Source organism: Panthera pardus, unplaced genomic scaffold (assembly GCF_024362965.1).
Source record: "Panthera pardus isolate Hobbes unplaced genomic scaffold, ASM2436296v1 HiC_scaffold_11, whole genome shotgun sequence".
Lineage (NCBI taxonomy): Eukaryota > Metazoa > Chordata > Mammalia > Carnivora > Felidae > Panthera > Panthera pardus.
The window spans coordinates 33,507,316-33,531,534 of NW_026526666.1; the positions used below are offsets into that span (position 1 = coordinate 33,507,316).

Sequence of the window (24,219 nt, forward strand, 5' to 3'; positions counted from 1 at the left end):
ATTATAATATGAAGAGTACAGCCATGGGAAAAAAAATTCCTCGGCTTTGTGGAGCCAATGCTCTACTTGGGAGAGACAACATAAACATAGTAAAAAATACTAAGGAAAAGAATGAAGGGAAAGGAACAAGGACTGCCAGGAGAGGTGGGACGAGTACAATTCAGAAATAGGGTTTTCCAGGCAGGCCTCACTAGTATTAGGTGATGATAGGAGGGAGCCATGTAGATGAAAGTGTTCCAGGAAGATGAAACTCCAGGAGTATGAAGCCCTTTAAGCAGCAAGGTGCCAGGTGTTCTCAAGGAATAGCAAGATGGGCCTGGCTGCAGCAGAATCAGAAATGGAGAGAGAAGGGGGTGGGGTGGAGGAAATGCAGATCATGTGGGCCCCGTAGATCTTTATGAGCATCAGGACGGCAGCCTGACTGAGTCAGCAGGGACATATCATGATATGGGATGTAATGTACAGCATGGTGACTGTGGTTACCAACACTGTATGGTAAACTTGAAAGTTGCTATGAGAATCGATTTTTGAAAAGTTCTCACCATAACAGCAGCAACAAGATGGAAATTATTTGAGGGGAAGGATGTGTTAACTAACCTTACTGTGGTAAACATTTTACAATATATACGTGCATCAAATCATCACATTGTACACTTTGAACTTACACAACATATATCAATATCTCTCAATAAAGCAGGAGGGGGAAAAACAACCATTGGCTGCTGTTTTGGAGCAAAACACAGAGGGCCAATAATGCAATCTTGTAAAGTCTAGACAGCCTGTGGCACACGGTACTATCTGCTTTCACGGACACCTGCACCCAGGAGCTACTGCTCTCAGGCAAGTCTATCCACTGCTTATCTTACTCATGCTTGTCTTGTAAGTGGAGAATTTTCTCCTTAGCACCATGATCAACCATTTGAGAATAGGCACAGTACTCTACATTTCTTTTTATAGATTTCACAAGGCCTAGTATACATAAATACTTGCCCACTGATTAATTAGTACTAATTTGAAAGATTAGAAAAATACTAACAATCTCTCTGAAAATAAGAATCACGATGAGAAATGATACAACTAAGCCTGGGTTGTAGGACTCTGGTAAGAGACAAGTGAAAGTTGCTTATTCTTTTAAACCACTCCTGGTATGTCCACTCATCTGTCCACAGAAACCTTCATTTTAGTGAATAGCTTAGAATTTAAATTTCCCTTCTTACTAAAATCTTCTTCCGAAGGCACTAAAAAGCAAATAGCTAAACTAACCAACCATGTCTCCCCCTTACTTCTGCCTACTGCAATCAATGTCTTACACACAGCGGGCATTCTATAAATGTTTTATACTTAATTCTTAAGCAAATGAGTAGTGAAAGAGACTATAGATAAGAGAAAAAGCAAGGTGCCTGGATAACTGGATTCTTTCAGTCTCTAAATTACTGAAAATTAACTAAACAGGAAGTTTCTAACCTACAAATAAGCTGTATTCTACAAGAACTGTTTTGTGTGTAAAAAGTGGTCAGCTGTCTTGAATTTCAGTTCTTTTCTCACCATTAACACTTAAGGTCACTAAAATTTGTGTTCACATGGAAATACTGAAAACTACAGAGAATCCTTTTCTAAAACATTAATTACAATATTACAGTTGTGAATTGTTGATCAGAATTGGGATGCATTTTTTTAAGTGAACAACTCATAAAACTATAAAACCAATAATGCAGTAAAATTTTTTTTCACAATGTTTTAAAGGAGGAAACAATATCATTACAAATATATGGCACTGTCACACTGGGCATTACACTGGAAGCTCCATGAGGGCAGGACTGTTTCCCTCTTGTTCATGGCTTTGTTCCTAGTATTTAGCACAGCGCCAGACACACGAGTGTCAAATATCACAGAATTACATTGAACAGACTATTGGGAAGTAACCACTTAGGAAGCCTTTCTGTGGGACAGTGCACTCAGTAGTGAGAAGAGGTGGGGAGGCATCAGGAATACACAGGTGCTACATGAAATAAGTGGAAAGTCTTGTAACAGGAAGCAACAAGGAAGGGAAAGTACAAGACCGTGGGGTAAGGGCTCCAATCTTCAGACTGTGGGATTTCCTGGGAACCCCCTTACCATCTTCTCCATTATTAGCCACTGACGGCCCTGAGTCATTCTCTTGGGAATTACCTCCTTCCCGTATCATCTTCCATCACTGCTTCCTCTTTTTTCCTTCCCCCTAGTCCTCGACATGTGGGACAGACAGCAATTCTTACCAAGTGGCAGTGAAAAGGGGATATGACACTTTACCAAATTCTCCTTGCTGTCTGGAAGATGACTTTCTGGAACATGGCTTGGGATGGCATTTACCTGTATGAAGTATGATTTCAATGAAATACATGTGAACTCATTCTGAAGATGGATAAGACTACTGTTTATAAGGTAGGGTATGGTTATAAGGTAGGATATGGCTATATAGACAAGAAAGCAAGAGATTCTAACAGAAAACAGGCATGGTAAAAACAGCATCTGGGCTGTTTAGCTCAGCTGGTTAGGAAACAGGCATACTTTTAGGTTTGTGGGTTTAATTCTTTTGCCAACCAGGTAGTTTTGTACAGGGGGAAGTGTTCTATGGTTGTAAACTCTGCCTTTAACCTGACCAGGCATCTGAACTGTTCCTCAGGAGGGCTCAGGTGGAAGAAGAGACAACCCATCTTCATTCCAAAAAATATAAACTATTATTATTGACCTGTTAGAACATGATCTTCCTAGGAAAAGAACAGCATCATTTGGTAGGCATCTGTAATGTTCTATAAAGATCAAAAGGCAAAAGTCTAATGTGAGCAGCAGGTTGGTAAGAAGACATTTTAGGAACCTTGCTCTTGCCACATCAGCATATGTGGAGTGACAAAGCATGGACACAAACTCGGCCCGTTTCTTTACAACCACACCCTACATATTTTGGACAGATGAGCAGGCACCAAGAATTGTCAATAGAGCAAGTACATACCCAGAACATCTGAAAGGAACCTTTTCAACAAGCTGGACAGATCTCAAAGAGGGCTGACTAGCCTTCAGGAAGCACAATGCTTTATGATTTCTGCTTCATACTAGGTGTAACATCTCTAGGAAAGCAGCAGTCTCACTGCTTAGATGGGACACTCCCATCTACTATATATTTATTCTGGACTCTCTTAGCCCTAAAGGGTTCACAGAAATTTCAAATCCTCCCCAGTGTGGCAGGTTCCCAGTGTCTTGTTTTGAAAATAGTATATGACCTGTTGGTATTTGTTGATTCCGCTGGTGATGTTGTGATTTTTGTAGTAATTATTTATCTCTTAAAAAGGATATTCATCTACTATGCATCTATTAAAATAGCCCAAATTAAAAAAAAAATTAAAAAAAGGTCTAACAATACCAAATGGTGGCAAGAATACACAGCACCTGGGCCTCCCATACATTGTTGGTGAGACTGCAGAGTAACACAGCCACATGAAAAAAGTTCTGCAGTGTCCTAGAGTTACCATACAATCTAGCAGTCCCACTTGTAGCTTTTACCCAAGAGAAACGAAGACATATGTTCACATAAAACCTGAGTGCAGGGGCGCCTGGGTGGCTCAGTCGGTTAAGCGTCCGACTTCAGCTCAGGTCATGATCTCACGGATTGTGGGTTCGAGCCCCACGTTGGGCTCTGCGCTGACAGCTCAGAGCCTAGAGCCTGCTTCGGATTCTGTGTCTCCCTCTCTCTCTGTCCCCGCCCTGTGCACACTCTGTCTCTCTCTCTCCCTCAAAAATAAATAAAGATTAAAAAACAAAAACACAAGAAAACCTATGTGCAAATGTTTCCGCAGCTTTATTCATAATCAACAAAAGCTGGAAACCCAAGTATGCAGAAACTGGTGAATGGATAAAGACTGTGGCATATGCACACAATGGAATACTACACATCCAAGAATTAACTACCAATATGCATAAATTGGATGCATGCCAAAAGTCTATGCTAAGTGAAAGAAGCCAAACTCAAAAGACCTGGTGACTAATTAAAAGTATGTGGTGAAGAAAAGGGTTGTCCAAGAGGACTCTAGGTTCTGGCTTCCATGTCTTGATAAATAAACACGGGGAAACTTCCCAAAAGGGAATAATGGAGGCAAAGACAAGAGTCTTGAGCAATACCTTAGCTGGGAACAGGAAGGGCCAGCACAGATTCAGGTAGGGAGAAGAAGAAAACACCGGTAGGACAATGCGATAAATGAAAGGAGACAGAATTTTAAAAGAACATAACACTGCTTTGCATGAGACACAGAACCTACTGCTTCATATACATTATCATATTTAATCCTCACAACCACCATGAAGTAGTTACTTTAATTATCTTCACTTTATAAACGGGGAAAACGCAGACCTGAAGTAACGTGCCGGTAAGGAACCGAAGGGATTTAACTGCAGGTCTGGCTGGCTTCAGAGACAGCTCCCTAGCAGTCTACAGGATCAGTGCTGTAAAAAGGGCTGGTGGTACGAGGTCAATAAAATGGCAACTCTCGCATATTGCCTGTAATGATTAAAATAAGGAATGTTTCTCTAGTGTTGTGACGTATTTGTTGAAAGCTATAGAAAATGGTGCTGACTTCAACCGGCTCAGGAGAGAATTACAGGGTAAAATGGACAATCTCACATAAATCTATAGACCGACAAACTATATTAGGCCTAAAATATTGTCACTTTATTACTCTCTAGGATACCTTAGACCTAGTGAAGCACTCAGTTATGTGTCTCTTGTCCTGACGTATCTGTGCTTTACTGATTGACCTTAATTGTTCTGAAAAAGACAACAGGGGTGATGTGGACAAACCAAATGACAGTGATAAAAACCCATACTCTTTCCTGGGGACAACCACAAAGGTACACACCTGACATGTACCTGAATAAAACTGCTGTACCAAAAATCATTTCCAAATAGCTAAGACAGATACCGACATGTTAGCCATAGGTAGCTAGGTCATGGACAGTCTCAGCAGACTGATTGAAACCAGCATGAACAGTTTTCTTTTAGCTGAATATTATTCTATAAAGGCAAATGTCACTGAAATAAAGCAAAGAGATGTTCTAATGTTTTTATTTTGTAAAATCTGAAAAAAGTCAAAGTGGAGGTAATAGATGGTGCTGGTTAGGAGTATGAATTTAAAAGGGAGGATGATCTGTAATATTTTCACTGTTTATAATAAAACATAATTCTGGGGGAAAAATGGGGCTTCAGTGAACTCACTGAAGACAAGCACTACAACTTATTCAACTTCATGTGGCCTATACTCAGGACATTTTGAAAATGTCCAACCTATACAATTTTTTAAGTGGAAAATTTCTACATTCATGACATTAATGATCATATCTGCATTATTTTAAAATTATGGTGTTCACTAACTGAATAGCAAAAAAACGTAATTGTACACTAAAAAGAATGAGGAAATATGCTAAAAAAAAATCGAGAGTAAAAAAAAAATCAAGAATGAGACTAAGACAGAAAGGAGCAAGACAGGACAGGAATACAAACTTGGAACAAAGATATTTCTGTTATTATGCTAAAGTCCTGAATAAAACCAGATAAATATAACCAAAACATGGCTTGAGCACATATAGGTTTACATATAAAATGTGTGTTTCTTAGTGATTGGTCTAAACCAGAAACCACTTTTCATTTTTTATTTCTTTATCTTGCTTCCTGGGTTTCTGGGGACATACTAAGTTTATATGCTTTTCAGGGACTCTTTTAAAACAAATGAAAAGCTATGTGATTAAATATTTCTTTCACCAAATTCAACTGTTTTCTCCTAAAGGCAAGTATTTTAGTGGACTCCACAAAGTACTATGGCAGTCCAGAATACATTTTGAAGAATAAAGTATTTTAAAAATTAGTAAGGTTATGTTTCTTTCCTCTTAGTCATTCATGGTGAGTATGCCTGCTACACTAAAATTTATTTTAAAAGATACTAGTTACATCTACCATAGTTCTTGATGATATACATCAAAATACATTTCCTCTAGGTGATTTCTTTTAGGTGTTTATTTAAAATCTTGTAAAAGTCTGTTGAAATGTTTTACAATATTTTTAACCTCTAATAGCATGAGACCCATTATGAAAATACTCAAAATCATTTAAATATTCGTTAGTATTTAATAAATGAGATTAATCTTTTCAAGAAATTTTGTAACTTTTTCATCTGCAAGAACCCTAGCATATACCAGAGCTTCAAGTACAAGACTTTTGCCAAAAGCAAAAGCACTCAATATATTATTTTAATAATGGAAACCTCAAGTATTAGAAACCAAGCTGTATTTGGAAAAAATAAATCATTTAGGTGAAAGAGTAACAAACATTCAATTGAAGGATAATGCAGCCCTCAGGGAAAATATGCATATGAATCGAGTTTATGAAATTGGTTCAGTGCCTCTGCAAGGAAAAAATAATTAGTTTATTTTAAAGCTGCCCATAAAATGTTTTCAATATTGCATTATGAATTATTTACAGAAAAATGTACATCTAACTTTAAAGCTACCATTTTACGGAAACATCTTGAGTACCGTGGAGCTAGAAATAAGAATATATTATTTCATGTACATAATATTCTGGAGATTCCCTTTTAATTACATGCTTTTCAAAAAGTTAAGGTTTAGTATCTGAATCAGTAATAATTCACTCAACTCTTTTTCTTTTCAAATTCAAGAAGTTAAAATGACTGGGATATCAATTTAATTGTCAAATTTTACACAGAATGTTCTCTGGAGTTGACAAACACAAGACAGTATATTACTTTGAAGTCATGACTGCTAATGAAATGACTGAGGGGACCATGTCTGAGCTTAAATCATTTTAAAAATACATTTTAGATGTGTCTTTGAAGTTAGTACAGGTTATTGAGGAAAAGATTTGGATTTGAGGTTTTACTATATAATGCTACACTATGTGCTGTGAAAAAGCATTCAAATGGATTCACAGAGTAGCCCATGTTTAGAATACACCTTGTGCCCAGTTTTTGGAACAGTATCTTAATATGGCACAGACTCCAGGGGGAGCCACACAGGACTTGCATACCATGCAAATGCCTGGAGTTTCATGAACTTTTCTTGAGAGAATTATGATAGGAATACCCTGAACCCATTCCACCCCAAAAATATGGAAAATGAGAATTATTTATCTCGTTTCAGACAAATCACCATAAAGGAAAATCACCATCTTTTTAACAGTCTCTTTTGAATACACCACAATTTTAAAACAAACACAAGGTGGCCTAAAAGAAAGTGTATACTTTCCTATGTCTTGGCTGAAATGCAGAGGCATTGGGAAACCAAAAACTGTGTGATGGGGTTCTCTGCTTTCTCAGTTCTCGGTCAATGATATGTTAAGTCAGAATCTGACTGGCCTCTAGGTTAAAACGTGGGGCTCTCCTAAAATAGTGTCATTTAGTTGTAAAAGACACATAAACAGAATAATGATAAATAACTTTAAAGAGTATTACCTGCATTTAGTCTAATTTGAATTTCCAAAATTAATATGACAATTTTCAATTTATGAACACTAGAGGGCAGTAAAACACTAGAAGGTATATTTAAATTACATTATCTAAAAGTGGCAAAGGCAAGCCAGTAGTACATTTTTAAAAATCAAAATAGTAACAATTTAATACATTTGTGTCTTTTTAGGTTGCTAAGGTACAAAGCATTCTTCAGTGTGTCATTTCAGGTATAACTTACTTTGCAAAATCCAAATAAGAAACATGTCCATGATAAAACCCTGGTTTCATCTCTTTCCAGGAAGTTATATTCTTTACAAAGCGTACCTAAAATAGGAGAACACACTCATTACTTAAGTTCAACTTAAAGAAAAATGAAATTTGATGATAGTAAACTAGTTTCCATCTAGGCTTTTAAAACAAATCACACCAGTTTGACAATTACAGAGCTTGAAACACAGGTTTCAACTAAGGAGAGCACAGTGTGATCTGTAATTACCAATTCATCATAGAGAGAGCTATTATCACCACACTCAGAAAAGAGTGAGACAGAAGCCTGAAAAACCCACACAATGCAATCATTTACAATGCTGCACAGTGAGTAATTCACAAGGGGTGAGGGGAGGGTGGGTACCAACACACGCGCTCAAGTCTGTTTTTGACTCCCAGAAACTCATTATTCACAAAAAATCGTATTAATGGCTCAAAGAATGAAACAAAAAAAGTAATCCTTAAACCAAAATGATTAAAGATGATGATTAATCAGAGAACTTTAAAGAACTAAAGATATCATAAGATTGTTGATAAAAAAGGTTAATAAAATTAGAGATGTGATATAGAAAAAAATTTTTTAAATCTAAATATGTCACTATCACTATTTTAATTTGCTGGAATTAAAAGTATGCAAAAGATTAGTTAATAAAAAATTCTTTTACTGCAAATATATTTTAAAAATTTAAAGAACTGGTTAATACAGAACTTGATAAGCCTAAGTATCACCAGCTATAAAAGAGCAGTGATACACAATTTCTCAAAGAAAAATGGCATCTGTTTTTGATAAGGAAATTTCTGAATGATAAACAGCAAGTGGCTAAGAATCTTCTAGGGACTAGATATAGTGTAGGGGCGGGTTAGGGGGTAGAGAAGGGCTAATGAGTAGGGGGCCCAGCACCCTAAACTGCACTGAAAGCATCTGCAAGCTGTGACCACAGCCTCTAAAGCACAGGCCTATCAACTGCATACTTCTGACAATTTATCAATCTTTCATTTACGTTTTAGAATAGTTAGTCATATGGAAATATTCTGGACCACTTCTACCAGATTAGTCAATAAATTAATAGCACTGAATGATGATGGCTGCCTCCTAGAAAAGGCCTGTTGGTAGGGCAGAGCACAAAACAGTGCAGAAGCAGCCATATGTCAGAGAATGTGAACTAGGGAAAAACAGAAGGTTCTGAGGAAATTTATTTTTTAGGGGAAGCATTAATAACTCATATGCTAACAGAAATAGAGTTCTGGGGTGCCTGGGTGGCTCAGTCAGGTGAGCGTCTGACTGCGGCTCAGGTCATGATCTCGCAGTTGACAAGTTCGAGCCCCCACATTGGACTCTGTGCTGACAGCCTAGAGCCTGCTTTGGATTCTGTGTCTCCCTCTCTCTCTGCCCCTGCCCCGCTCATGCTCTGTCTTAAAAATAAACAAACATTAAAAAAAAATTAAAAAAGAAAAGAAGTAACAGAGCTCTTGGAAGTGATACAAACCTTATCTTATTATCTTATACACACACAACACCCTTAAATTAAATCTGAAAACTACTACCATCATGTAGATGATAAAATTATGTTGCCTTAGAAAATACACCTGAGTGCCCCGTAGTTGGTTGAGCATCCAACTCTTGACATCGGCTCAGTTCATGATCCCAGTGGGATCGAGACCCATGTCAGGCTCTAAGCTGAGTGTGGAGCCTGCTTGAGATTCTCATATTCTCGTATTCTCGTATTCTCTCTCTCTCTCCCCCTGCTCTCCCCAACTTGTTTTCTCTCTCAAAAAAAATACAAAATTATATTTTAGCAGATATTTATGACTGTTCCCCACCAAAAAAAAAAAAAAAAAAAAAAAAAAAAAAGAGCCAAATGTGTGATTTGAGCTTCTCATGTTGTTTCCTATCTGTTTAAGGAAGGCACCAAATAAAATAAAAATATCAAATTGCAAATGAAAAACAAACAGAAAATAAAAAATTAGATAACCCAAAAACTGAATCCTTAAAAAATTTTACATGTTGCATATGAAAAGTCCTTATAACTGCCATTTACTAGTAATTATTTCATATAAGCTTTTGCTTCTGTGAAAATCAGTTCCATTACTTCAGCCAAAAATGAGGGAGAAACAGAAAAGAAGGAAAAGAGAAAAGGAATGGGAAATGGTGGTTTAAGGGTACTTAAGGCATAGTTAGCAACTCAGCTTTATTTCCCAGAAGCCTAGATTTAATGGGGATGTGATGGTGTGGGAGAGAAATGAAAGGAGATGCTAGACTGGAATCTGAGAAAACAGTGTTACATAAACCAAATGTTAGAGCGGATCAATGGTACAAACTGTGAGTACACTGTGGTAAAAGACTCAGGTGGAAATAAGAGTTAGGTATAAATATAAACTTCAAGCGTCCCTCATTCTTCCACCTTTCCTAAGGATGGTCAGGATTAAACTGAACCCTCCTAAGAACATGCTTTATCCAGCACGTGTCCTTCAACGTGAGGTGAAGAGCCCAGGAAGCTGGATAATATCTGGACTGCTGCAGGGCTTCTCAAACTCAATGTGCAAATGGATCATCTGGGACTCCTGTTAAAATGCAGATTTTGATTCAGCAGGTCTGGAGTGGGGCCCAAGATTCTGCACTTCTAACAAGTCTCCACATGATGGCACGTCAATGGACCACATGGAGAAGCAAGCCTCCAGCATGGGTAGGCCCAGGAGCTTCCGCTTGGTTTTATTTACACGAAGCTTGTTTTTGTAGTACTTTGCAGAGGAGGCCCTGAGGTGTATAAAAGCTCTTCAGCAAAGATATATCTCATATTCACTGCTTTTATAATAAGGAAAAAAAGTGTACTGAAATAGAGTGAACTTTTAAAGACTGCCTTGTAAGCTCCCACAGTACATAAAACAGAAGTGAGGACAGGGGCAGAATAAACCCTGCCTACTCAGTCTCCTCCTACCCACGCAGTGATGCCTGGGGCATACTAGAACCAAAGGATTCCAAGAAACACTATTTAAAAGCGAATAGAGGGGCGCCTGGTGGCTCAGTCGTTAAGCGTCCAACTTCAGCTCAGGTCATGATCTCACGGTTCGTGGACTGGAGCCCTGCATCGGGCTCAGTGCTGACAGCTCGGAGCCTGAAGCCTGCTTCGGATTCTGTGTCTCCCTCTCTCCCACTCTGCTCATACTCTGTCTCTCTCTCAAAAATAAACAAACATTAAAAGAAATTTTTTAAAAACCTAACAGAAATTAGAAAAAGGGTTGTGCCTTCCAGTTGGACTCAGGGAAGTTTAGTGATGGCGGAGAACAGAACAAGGCAGGCATCTTCCACTGTTGTCACCAACCTCAAACCCTCTTGTTTACAGAATCAGCATTTTAGATGTGAAAGGGACTTCGGAGATCCTGTACCCCTTATTTTATAGATAAAAAAACCTGGAGCTCAGGAACCATATACTGTAGATTTTGGTCCAATCATCCTTCTAGGCCACATGCTAACTTCCTTAATACATTATTGTTCAATTTAAACAAGGAGGAAAAAACCCAGAAGGATGTGAAAAGAATAGCATTTGTATCATGTTTCTGATCAACAAACTTGGGCACTGAGAATTTCAGGTTTTATCCACTGCCAAGGAAACCCCTCAGATCCAGTCATTCAAAACTCCTCAACCTACAAGACCACAAAGCTGTTGACAAAGCTCTCAAAACTGTTTATTTTCCTGATCACATTCATTATACTCTCAGCTTCCAATTCACCCTGTTCATTACTCTCACATTGGACAACCATTTGTCAACAATGACCGTTGACTTACTCTTGCCTTTTTACTGTCTTGGGTAACCTCAAGGGGTGCTGAACACCGTCAGTCAAAAGTAAGAGACCTGGTTTAAATGTCTATGCAGGGCTTTTGAATTTTATTTCCTAAAATCATTCTGAGGTAAATTCACGTGAGTTATTGCTTTTAAATTCTCTACACTATTACTGTTAAAGTCTCTCAAAACACACAGAATCTTCCGCTAATCTCCAACTATGACAACACCGAAGGCTACGTATGTGCATGTGTTTTTTTTTCCTTTCATCTCACAAACATTTTACCAGGGCGATGTGTTAAAGTCTCACTAATAAAGCTGTGGCTGATTTACAATCAGCAATAAATCAAAAGATGCTGAGCTGAGATTTACCTTCTCATTACAGGGAAGAAAAAAAGTGCTAAGCAAACAAATGATGTCAATAAGGTTCAAGTGGCGGTTCAGACTAATCTGCAGGGTAGTTGGAGCATTTAGAAGTATCATTTACATACCACTGAAGTTCTATAACCATCCTTTAAACCCCTTTGAGGAACAGTCTTTTTTGAAAAGTTTCCTTTTCAAAGTGTGAATTTCGCTGCTTGTCCCGAGTTTCCCTGCCTCTCCACTCTCCATCCCCCTTCTCTCCCTCTGTCAGGAAGCCTCACTGCAGCTCCCGCTCTACCACTGGCTGCCTTCTCACCTCTCCTGCACCATTCGCCTTGTCAGTTTCTCTTCTGGCTTTCCTCTGCAGTGGGGGATTCTGCTCCAGACCTTGAGATAAAGCTCTGGAATACAGAGGAGTGAGTGGAAATCGAGATCAGGTGAACAAGCTTCTACAGCACTCACTGGGTGCACTCTCACCGACTATACTTGGCACTAGCGAAAGGTAAAGGGGTGGGCGAAGGGAGCAAAACATAATAGTGGCAAATGAAGTTAAAGAGACGGAAGACCCTGAAAACAGTGGCTTGGGGAGAAGACATAATGTCACTGTAGTGACTTTACTCAAAGAGTAGTTCCATACCCCCACTGAAATAGGCTATCAAGAAGGATGTTTCAGAAGCAGTTGTTAGATACGCTACATGAAAAGAGATGTTTTTATAGCTAGCCTGAAGCAGATCCGAAACTGTGATTTTTGTCAGATTTTATAACTCAAGCAGAGTCAGGCTAGCAAGTAATCAGAGGAGACCTTTAGGGAAAACCCAAGCAATGTAGGGAGTGGTGCTGTGATTTATTTGCTGGTGGAATCAGACTGAACCAGTGCTACAGGAAAAAGTGAAGAAAGCACCATCTCACAACAGTGCACCTAGACCTACATTCTTAATAAGATTAATCTCAACATTATGATTATCTGAAAGAACTTGTTTTCACTATCTAAAAGTAGCAATGTCATCCTGACAATCCTGGCCAAATTCCAACTTTGTAATTACTACCTAGTGAACGAATACTACTATTAACTCGGATAATTATTATCTATCAAACTCCTACTCATGCCTATACTTAAAATAAATATCCATTGTACAGCTGTGGGTAGTTTTTCGAGACTAAACTAGAGAGAAAGTTTTCTATGCAAAAAGGAAAAGTGAATAATAACTGGATAAAACATAAGAAAGGTTCGGCAGCAACAGAACACAGTATCTTCACCAAAGTTCAGGATTGTGTTGTTTAGGCTTTCCTTTGCAGGAGGCTCAGTGGGTGTGTCTCAAATCACCCGAGGTAAGGGGAGAACACATTGCCATCGATAAAAGGGGTTCATTCTGCCAGTAATTATCATCAGTGGTACTATGCTCAACTAGGAACTACTTTCAGTACCTAAGTTCATTTGTTCTCTCATTCATTCTTTCAACAAAAATTTTATGGAGCATATATACTATTTCTCAGACACCATTCTAAATACAAGGAATACTGGGGCACCTGGGTGGCTCAGTCAGTTGAGCGTCCAACTTCAGGTCAGGTCATGATCTCACAGTCTGCGAGTTCGAGCCCCATGGCAGGCTTTGTGCTGGCAATGCAGAGCCTTCTATGGATTCTCTGTCTCCCTCTCTCTCTCTCTGACCCTCCCATGCTCACTCCCTCTCAAAAATAAATAAATATTTTAAAAAATTTAAAGATTAAACACAAGGAATATGGTAATGAATAAAACAGACACGGTTCCTGCCCTTTAGGAGCTTATACAGAGGAAAAGACCAATAGTAAACAAATGAGTAAGTAATAAGAAAGATCCAGAAAGAATGCTGATGGTACACAGTAACTTGGAAGAAGTATTTAATATATAGGATGGGTAGCAAGGTTTTTCTGAGAGGATGTCATTTAAGCTGAAATGTTAAAAGGATAACATGAAGCCAATCAGGAGAAACCAGAACACTCTAAGATGGAATGGTTAAGTGCAGAAGCCTTGAAGTGGAAAAGGACTGGTGCAGACAATGAACCAAAAGGCCAGTGTGTGGCTGGTAAACAAGAGGATACAGCAATGGACGAGGACTAGATTTAAAAGAGCCTGTTGGTCTAGGTAAGGAATCTGGATTTTGTTGGGGAGGTGGGAACATGAATTTAAAGATTCGCTATCCTATGATAGCCAGAGCTTTATCTCAAGGTCTGGAGCAGAATCTCCAGATAAAGGTCTGGACCTTTATCTCAAGGTCCACTGCAGAGGAAAGCCAGAAGAGAAACTGACAAGGCGAATGGTGCAGGAGAGGTGAGAAGGCAGCCAGTGGTAGAGCGGGAGCTGCAGTGAGGCTTCCTGACAGAGGGAGAGAAGGGGGATGGAGAGTGGAGAGGCAGGGAAACTCGGGACAAGCAGCGAAATTCATAGATTTCATAGATTCGCTATCCTATGAAGATTATAATACATATGTTCTCATAACCCCACTGAGACCTGTGTCCTAGATATTTTGCTACTTAAACTATAGTTCAAGGACCAGAAGAATCAGTTTTGGCATCAGGTGGAAGATTTTTTAGAAATTCACATTATCAGGTTCCATCTTAGTCTTCTGAATCGGAATCTATACTTTAACTGGTGGTCAATATACACATGACAGGATAAGGAGCACTCATCTAAAGTGACGCTTGAAAAATCAGTATCTGCAACTAATCCAATCACAGGCATTAATGCAAAGATCAGAAGGTGTCTTAACTGTGAATTAAAACGAAAAAAAAATCACTATGTTGTCCTACACAGAATGCAAATTCTGGATATTTTCAATGCTGAGAAAAGGACTAAATATGATCACAAGCCTAAACATATGAATGTAGAAAAGAATTAAGAAAGATCCTAAAAGATGCTGCCACTTAACACCTATTTGACAGTTACTTTAAAGACAAGACGTTCTCTAATGTAGAAGTATGTTCATGATAGCAGAGTAAACTTCATTTTCCAACTACAAGAGCTAAATGATTACCTGTCTCTTGCCAATTCCTGCCTATTCACTGAGTAAGGCACACCTCACAAATATAACTCCCAAGACTGCCTCCGGCTCACTCTCATTGCTTCGTCTTCCCACGCCTCACATTCTCAAATGTTTATCTTTCCAATCCCTTGTTCTAACTTTCCCTCTTCTTTTATTCCAATTTCTTCATTGTGAAAAATCCCTAAACTACAGAAAAGATGAAAGAATAATATGGTCAAAATCTGCATACTCATGCACTAAGATTCACTAACTTCACCTTTTGCCACCTTTGCTTATCTCTTTGTTCTTTCTCCATATGCACACACAGTTTTTTTCTGAACCATTTGAAAACGAGTAGCAGACATTTTTGATCACAGATCCAGTTACAGATCACATATGACGTTTGGTTTTCATGTCTCTTTAGTCTCCTCACCTCTAGAGAGGACTGTCTTGCCTCACCCCCAACCATACCTGGTTTAGTTGTCATGATATTGATACCTTAGAAGAGTTCAAGACGATTATTCCAGAGAATGTTCCAACAAGACGGATTTCTCTGTTTCTTTCAAGATTAGGTCTAGATTAAACATTCTGGTAAGAAACATTTTGCATTCAATAATTTTGTGAGAATATCATGAAGTGATATTTCCTTTTTTTTTTTTTAAAGATTTTTAAGTATTTTCTACACTCAGTGTGGGGCTCAAACTCACAACTCTGAGATCAAGAGCTGCATGCTCTTCTGACTGAGCCAGCCAGGTACCCCAGATCTTTTCTTTAAACAGTTCTCACAGTTCCTGCATCTATGTTTTATGTTCCGAGTAAATTACAAAGAAGCTTCTTCAAAGATGTGGCCTTGCTTTTTCGTTCCTATTTCAAGAAAGAATATAGCACAAACTCTGTATATACTACATACTCAAAAATAAATGAAAACTTGAAAGCAGAGTGGACAACTACTTCTCAGGATGATAGAGTATGCATAGACAGCTATTACCCACTCAGTAGTTTTAGATCAGACTCAAAATATTTGCACTTTGCCTCTAAATTTTTTGAGAAAAGTAATTAAGCATGTGAGCAATTTAGTACAATGCCTAGTACAGTATGTATAAAATACATTTAGGAAAGAACTGGAGCTAAAAAGTATTTCTCTACACAAGCACAATTTAAGTGCTGTTCATCATGTAATCCCACTGCATTTAAGATAGTGTTTATCAGGGCGCCTGGGAGGCTCAGTTGGTTAAGAGTCTGACTTCGGCTCAGGTCATGATCTTGTAGTTCACAGGTTTGAGCCCTGTGTCAGGCTCTGTGCTAACAGCTCAAAGCCTGGAGCCTGCTTCTGATTCTGTGTCTCCCTCTCTCTTTGCCCCTCCTCTGCTTGTGCTCTGTCTCTCTCTCTCTCTCTCTCTCGAAAATAAACATTAAAAAAAAATTTTTAAAAAGATAGTGCTTTTCTTTTAATGTTCTTTTTGTCTACATGTAACTCATGAGCTATTGAAAGAAAAACAGAAGCTTTAGCTCATCCAAATGTAACTGGGAAAATGTATCACTACATGATGCCTATAAATGTCATATGTGGAGAGCTTCCATAGATTCTTACTTCATAAGAAAAAATGGTCAATGTCACTGTCAGATACTTGTAGCTGTCATAAAACTTTGTAATGCTGGACACAAAATAAGCAAGATAACTTTACTTTTCTAAAAAAATACTACGGGGCTCCTGGGTGGCTCAGTCAGGCATTCAACTCTTAATTTCAGCTCTGGTCATGATCTCACAGTTCATGAGTTTGAGCCCCATTTGGGATTCTTTCTCTGTCCCTCTCCCTCTCTGCCTCTCCCCTGCACATGCTCTCTCTCTCAAAATAAACTTAAAAAAATAAAGAAGGAAATAATAAAAGATACTACTAATAAATCTAAATCTAAAATTACTATGTGAGTATTAAGAGTTGTTCCTTTTAAACCAAGATACATTTTGAAAAGCAATCAAGCAAGAAATTTAAAATCTACCACACACTACATATAAACTGATTATTTAGGATACTTGCCCTTGAGATATACAGTATTACATAATGAATAGTTTTTATGACCCACTTAGCTAAATAAGCTCATGTTTCTTCTCATTTACAGAAGAGTTATTTAGTTTGGCTGATGGATGTAGATTTTTGGTTTTATGAAAAAGAGTAATTGAGGATACTGCAGAAAGCCAAGAATTATATGGGCAGATGATATGCCATATACTATTAGTCTTTACAAACAGCTCTCTAAGAAAACAAATCTTAACCTTGTGTATCAGTGTTACTCTGTTGTTTCTGTGTAAAGATTTTAAGTATACTTAAGAATGGGATTAGAGTCAATTCTGTGACAAATAAAACAAGTTCAGCTGCTGTCAAACAGATAAATACAATCTTAACTATATGACTATCAACAATCTTTCTAATAAGGCTACTGCAATATGGTATTTAATCCTAGAGAGTATTTTCAAATATCATCTTTTCTCCTCATCGAGCCCAATTCCCATTCCCTTCAATATTTATAGAGAATTCTATTTATTTATAATTACAGTCAGAACTCCAGGTGTGGAGAAAATGTGTGCTACCACTGCTAAAGAGATAATTTTTTTTTCATGAGATAATTTCCTCCATTATTCTTAAATCTATTTCATAGCTACCCATTTGTTTATCTAAAGTTTCTTGACAACTTAAAAGGCAAGATTATGTTAAACATATAAGCTCCAATTCCTGTTCTCCAGAAGTTTGTAGCTAATATTATAGAAATTACTAGTATAGACAAGATGAAGTTCAGGAGGTTAGTCACAAAACTGAGTGATACAGGACACAGGTACTCGGCTGTGAACACAGCTGTGCTGACAGCTCAGAGCCTGGAGCCTGCTTCAGATTCCGTGTCTCCCTCTCTCAGAAACAAACAAACAAACAAACAAACATGTAAGTAAGTAAGTGAATGAATGAATGAATGAATGAATGAATGAATAAATAAATAAATAAATAAATAAATAAATAAATAAATAAATTTCTCTACCATAAAATGAGACAGCAGAATGATTTTTATTGCAGGGTATCTTGCTAAAAAATTTTCATATTTTTAAAAGGATATCAAAGGCATCATTTTCTCTTCACAAATCCAAAACTATTAATAAACTACTTTTTATAAATATTTGAATGCATATAATATGCAAAGAAATGTATCAAATACTGTGAAAAATGTAAAACTATAAAAAAGGTGTGTTTGGTCCTTCCCCCAAGAGACTTACAATTCACTGGAGTCAGCACACAGATCTCTTAAAATGTTCCTTCCTCTTGAGATACAAAGAGAGTGGGGAAGTATCAGAAAACATTTATTCATCTCCTAAGTGTTTACCTGGTCTTGTAGTGACATCACTGGATTATTTTTGGTAGTGTTGATGTGAAGAACATGGTATTTATTCTTTGCACAAAGGTCATAGGCAATATTGGTAAAAGAGGTGCTTGCAGTTTTGGGGACTCTGTTATAAATGATCACCATATCCTCCTCCTCATCTAGCGCTGCCTCTTGTCGAGGACCATCCATTGTATGTCGCTGCTCAATTTCTCGAACTTCATGTCTTGCGATAGCCCTTTCTGCAAAGAAAAACAGATATGAACTAAGTTTTTAAAGACAATGAAAATAATTTCTCATTTCTAGAACATAATTTTCCTACTCAAGAAATGGGTAAGAGTACTTGAAGAAATGTTCTGAAGACCCAAACCTCAGAATTACCTTTGAAGGATAATACATATGCATATACAGAACAAGAGAATAAACAGTCATTAAGTTTAGAATACCAAAGACCAGAGATCAGTGTAGTTCAAAAGTCACTCTACATTCTAATAGAATTTCTACAGCCTGAATTCATTCTCAAACACACAAAGACATATTGCATGGCATACTAAACTTCACGGTAAAAAATGCACTTACAGAATGAATCATTTATAATTTAAGCAGAGATTCTGAAATTTATTACTTAGGATTTAATTACTCCCTGGTTTATCAAAATGTAGCAGGACAGTGGTTATAAATGCTAGAGTGATTTTTGGTAACAAGAGGAGAAACTACATCATCACAAGCCCTTTTTCATTTTTGGTGTTGCATTACATTCTAAGTCCTGGCTGTTCACTCCTTAAATTCTACGGTTCATCTAACTCAAATCACTACCACATGGTTTGAAAAGCAGTTACCTTTTGCATTCTATTACTATTACTCTCTATTTAATATAAACTTTTAGCTTTGAGGGTTTTTTTTTTTTTTTTTTTTTTTTTAGAATAAGGAAATAAGAAAGGGGCAAGAGAGAAAAGAGGGGATAAAAACCTCTACCAAGATGACAAGTTACCTTGCACAGAGACAGCTGCCCACACACACTATGCACCTTCCTACCACCAGATCTCGGTGCAAGCTGTCTCGCTTGAACATTCTTCCATTTCCCCCATACCCTAATGCTGCCTGGTGAACTCCTCAACCTCCACATGGAATTTCATCATCCCTTGAAGGCAAAGCATTATCTCATCTCCCTAATTAGGTAACATCACACACACAATGCATGCATATGTACCACATACCACATGTCTCATACTAATCAGAGTTGTGATTTTTTTAATATTAAATGTATTACTGGTGTCTGTCCACCATAATGCCAACAACTTAATAAAATGACACAAAAAAGCAATGAGGTATAATTACAGTAACAAGCACAGGCTTCAAATACTGTCAAACCATATATCTTATATTTTGGTTCAGAAGACACGGTCACCACCACATTATATAAAGTATACTCTGAGCTCAGGATTCACATTCAGAAGACTTGAATAGAAGTTCCAAGCCTGCTACATATTAGCAGTGGGCTTTCCAAAACAGGAGGAGAAGCCCATATACTCTATATGTATATGCATGTGTGCACGTGCATGTGTGTGTGTGTGTGTGTGTGTGTGTCCACATTCTATATGTATGTGAATACATGTGTTCTTTTATTTTCCCTTGGAAAAGTTAGATGGGAATGTGCCAAGAAGGAGATGAGCTTAATGTTGAACATATCACTGAATTGCCTGGGACCATCCAGGAGATGTTATGTAGATAATTGGGCACATAGGTCAAGGGTTCAGAATAAACATTCAAGTAGAAGAAAGACATCTGGGAAAACCATGGAAATGAATGCAACTGCCTAGATAATCTAAAATATGTAGCATGGGAGAGAGACTCTGGAACAGAATCTTAGGAAATACCAACATTTAAGGAGCAAATAAAGACAATCTATAGAATGAGGCTAAGAAGAAACAGAGAAAGGAAGCAGGGTAGACTTTTAAGAAGCATATGCCACATGATAGAAAGCGTAATATTTTTCAAATCGACAGTGCTTCCCAAATGGATCTATAAATCAAGGTAATGTGTGAGGCTATAAGCATCTACACAGGATTTGGAGGTTGTCTCAGGTTAAACTCAAAGAGTATTTATTGAGAACCTACACACGTTATTATATTCAATAATTTTAAGAAATCTTATCTCCCAAACAACCTCAAACTGTCATCATAGTCTAAAACTATTATGATATTGTTATGTACACACACCGCCCTCTTTCCACAAAGGAAAATAAAACAGTGCTGCTGTCATTCAGGTGCTGACAGAAGCGTGAGAGGTCTCCTCTAGCAGCCCAGACATGCATAAAATTGCCTTTAAAAGATTCACCTACAAGCAACAATGCTGAATTTACTTTCACTAGTTTTTCTAAAACCAAGTATTTGGAAAAGAAGATTTTATGTGCTGTTTCACAACTGGGTACCCATTCCATCTACAGAATACATAATGACAGAATATATAAAGAAATTCTGTAATATTAACAGTTTTTGTAATTATTCCATCTACTTGTAAAATTTTACATACTCAATCACTGCTGTGAAAATTAGCCACAAAATTAATTAAAAATATTTTTAAAAAGGGGTGCCTGGGTGGCTCGGTTGGTTAAGCATCTGACTCTTGATTTTGGCTCAGGTCATGATCTCATGGTTCAGGAGTTCAAGCCCTGCATCGGGCTCTGTGCTGACAGTGTGGAGCCTGCTTCAGATCCTCTCTCTTCCTCCCTCTCCCCCTTCCCTGCTCGCTCACTCTCTCGCTCTCTCTCAAAAATAAACTTTTAAAAAGAAGTTATCGTTTTGTATGTGGAATTTTTTTTATTATTATTTTAGAGAGCAAGCAAGCACAAACATGGAAGAGGGGCACAGAGAGAGAGAGGCAGAATCTTAAGAAGGCTCCACACTCAGCACAGAACCCAATGTGGGGCTTGATCCCATGACTATGAAATCATGACCTGAGCTGAAATCAAGAGTCGAACACTCAAATGACTGGGCCATCCAGGCAACCCTGTGGATTTTTTAGTTTTTAAAGTGATAAAACTCTAGCCAGACCATGAAACATGTTGTAAAAATTAATCACTGTTCTTGGTTCATCATGTGTACTAAATTATATGCACTGTATATTGAACACAACTTTAAAAAATTTCTATAAAAACGTGCAAATATGGGAGTCACTACTTTCCTCATTTAAATAATATATTTATATGCACGTTCTATTTTTCAAGTGTTTTTACTTTGCTTTAACAAACACGATAATTAGTAACATAGTGTTATGCCTAAACATAAAATGATAAAAAGTGTGGAAAATTAAGAGTATTTTTATTAGTAATGTTTACAGAATCAAATCTCACTTAGTTGAATAATAACAGTAATAGCTCTTGATGGTAAAATACTCTCTTTCCACCTGTGACAAATGTAAAACCAGTAAGGGTGTTTGCAATATAGCCATATTCTTGACTTGCTAAGTATTTGACAGTTCCAAGTCTTTTTTTTTTTTTTTTTTTTTTTTTATCAAAGATGCTCTGCATCTAGTTAGTACAGCTTCTTCTGAGACTCTCTTAAATCAGTGGGGAAGCTTTATTAGTTACAGCACATTTGCAGTGCACTTAGAGAATGTAGGCAGTATATTTAAAATCATTACGATGCTTTTTTGAAGTAACGTTTTCTTCATGTTTGAGTAATGAATTACAGAATCTGCTATGCAAGCTATTTCAGGACCACCACAAAACCTATCACCTCCAAACAACATGGGCACAACCTGAGAGTCATAAAATTACAGGTGGGTTAGGGACTACTGGCACTAAACCACCCGCCCAACACCAAAGATAGACGCTAAACTTCATGGCCATTCTAGTTCTTCAAGGCTCCCGTGCAAGGTGGCATAGACCTTGGCTCAATGAACCTTTCCATATGGCAGATTATCAACAAACTCAAGTCTTTTAAAAGACTATTCATAACAGCAGTAATTACCTATTCCTGCACTGGCAGGGCGTTAAAGGCCTTATTTAGTGCAAGAAGGTAATGATCAAGCTAAATATGAAACACTATAGCTGCATTAAAAACACCAAACTAAATTCTACACATCACTGAAGTCACCAAGATGTATACACATCAGGCTACAGAAAAACTGATGAAAACAGAACTGAAGATTAAAAAAAAAAAAAATCATGTATCGTTTAATGACGATTGTTTTGAACATTACAGTTGTTTTGGGGAACACCCTTCTCTTTGAATGTGTAATTAAATGTTCAATGAACTAAATAATTTAAGCTACACATTTAAAGAGAAATAAGAGAAATTATATGGAAATAAGTTTTGTGGTTTATACAAATTAAAGGACCCACGAATATATAACTATCTCTCCCTGCCACAGCTCAATTCTGCAATGGTCTCAGCAGAAAATAAATACCTCACAAATGCCCCAAAAGTATAGTATTTCTGTACTGTGGGTAGCAGATTAGGACTTCAGGGAGAAAAGATATAGCAGAAGGAAAGAGCAATCCATTGCCTTGCTTTAAATACTGAAACTTCTGGGGGCGCTTGGGTGGCTCAGTCAGTTGAGCGTCCGACTTCGACTCAGGCCACGATCTCACGGCTTGTGTGTTCAAGCCCCGCGTCGGGCTCTGTGCTGACAGCTCAGAGCCGGGAGCCTGCTTCTGCTTCTGTGTCTCCCTCTCTCTCTGCCCCTAACCCACTCGCATTCTGTCTCTGTCTCTCTCAAAAATAAATAAACATTAAGAAAAAAATTTAAAAAAAAAATACTGAAACTTCTGCATGTTAAACTGAAAAGTATATAGACAACAGGTGAATAATAAAAGGCAAAGAACACGAAGAAAAAAATTACCAAATTTTAATATTTATAAGAAAAAACCATACAAATTGGCAATGACATCATTAAAACTTCAGTAGATAATAAGCTAAGGTGCTTTATAAGAGATTTAAACTATATGTGCATGATAGAGCAGAGTAAAAGTATTACTGGCATTATGATTTTTTGGGGTCATGGACTCCTTTGAGAATATGTAGAATACTGTGGACACCCTCTCTCCAGAAAGACGGACTGGTACATTTTAGGAAGGGGGTGGTCTGTGACCCCAGAGTAACTACTCCTAAAAAAGAAAAAAACAAAAACCAAAAACTCCCCAAACAGCAAGCCTAATAGTAAACTGCCTTAGGGCGATAGTATATATATAGAAAAAAAATAGGTTACTCATAAGTAAGACCTGTAGGCAAAGAGAAATCACTGAAGAAACTGGCAGTGTTCATCTGAGAAATGTCTGCAGGTGAGGATGCAGGGCACAAAACTTGACCCATCAGGACCCCATGGCAAGTACACCTGTTGCACAGCTAGATAAGCGGTGCTCTAAGAGCTTGGCGCATCAAATAACTGAATTAAACTGGATCTTCAGTATTTTCTAGGGACAAATCTGAATTGTGTAAATCCCCAAACACTGTTATGAAGTCTAATTTATTCCCCATAAAATGTGTGCACTATGCAAAGTAGGAAGCAACAAAGCTGCACCAAAAACAAGTTATTATGAAGCTATTTAACTGATCCTTTCCTCAGCAACACTCACTGTGAATGTACTGTCCAAACAAACACTACCTCATCTGCGTGGATGGAGCATTTGGCAATCACTATAAATTACATAAAGTGGTTGTCTGATTGTATACATCATTTTCTTAAGAATATTTTTAGCTTGGATCACTCTCCTTGAACTCTTCTTCCTGAACTCAATCACATCATTTTCTTACGAGTATTTTTAGCTTGGATCACTTCTCCTCGAACTCAATCACTATGAGAACTGACCAAATAAATTTCTATATGAAAGGCTGAAGGCTGGACACTGAACACTGCCAAGTGCTTTCTTGTGTGGTTTCCAGGCAGTAACAAGGGGTGCCTGTGCTATCATTAACACTTAAAAGTTTAAGTAGATCATCCTGTAAAAAAAGAAGTGA

At 37.6% G+C, this 24,219-nt stretch overlaps 1 protein-coding gene across 3 annotated transcripts in view; it reads right to left on the reverse strand.

Moving 5' to 3' along the window:
* HS2ST1 (heparan sulfate 2-O-sulfotransferase 1) overlaps window positions 1–24,219 on the reverse strand; it is a 173,738-nt gene that overhangs the window by 19,041 nt on the left and 130,478 nt on the right. For all 3 annotated transcript variants that reach the window (XM_019414056.2, XM_019414057.2, XM_019414058.2), the window contains exons 2-3: window positions 18,263–18,501; window positions 7,726–7,811 (exon numbers count right to left, since the gene is read on the reverse strand). In XM_019414056.2, coding sequence (XP_019269601.1) covers window positions 7,726–7,811; window positions 18,263–18,501 — 325 coding nt within the window. The remainder of the gene's footprint in view (window positions 1–7,725; window positions 7,812–18,262; window positions 18,502–24,219) is intronic.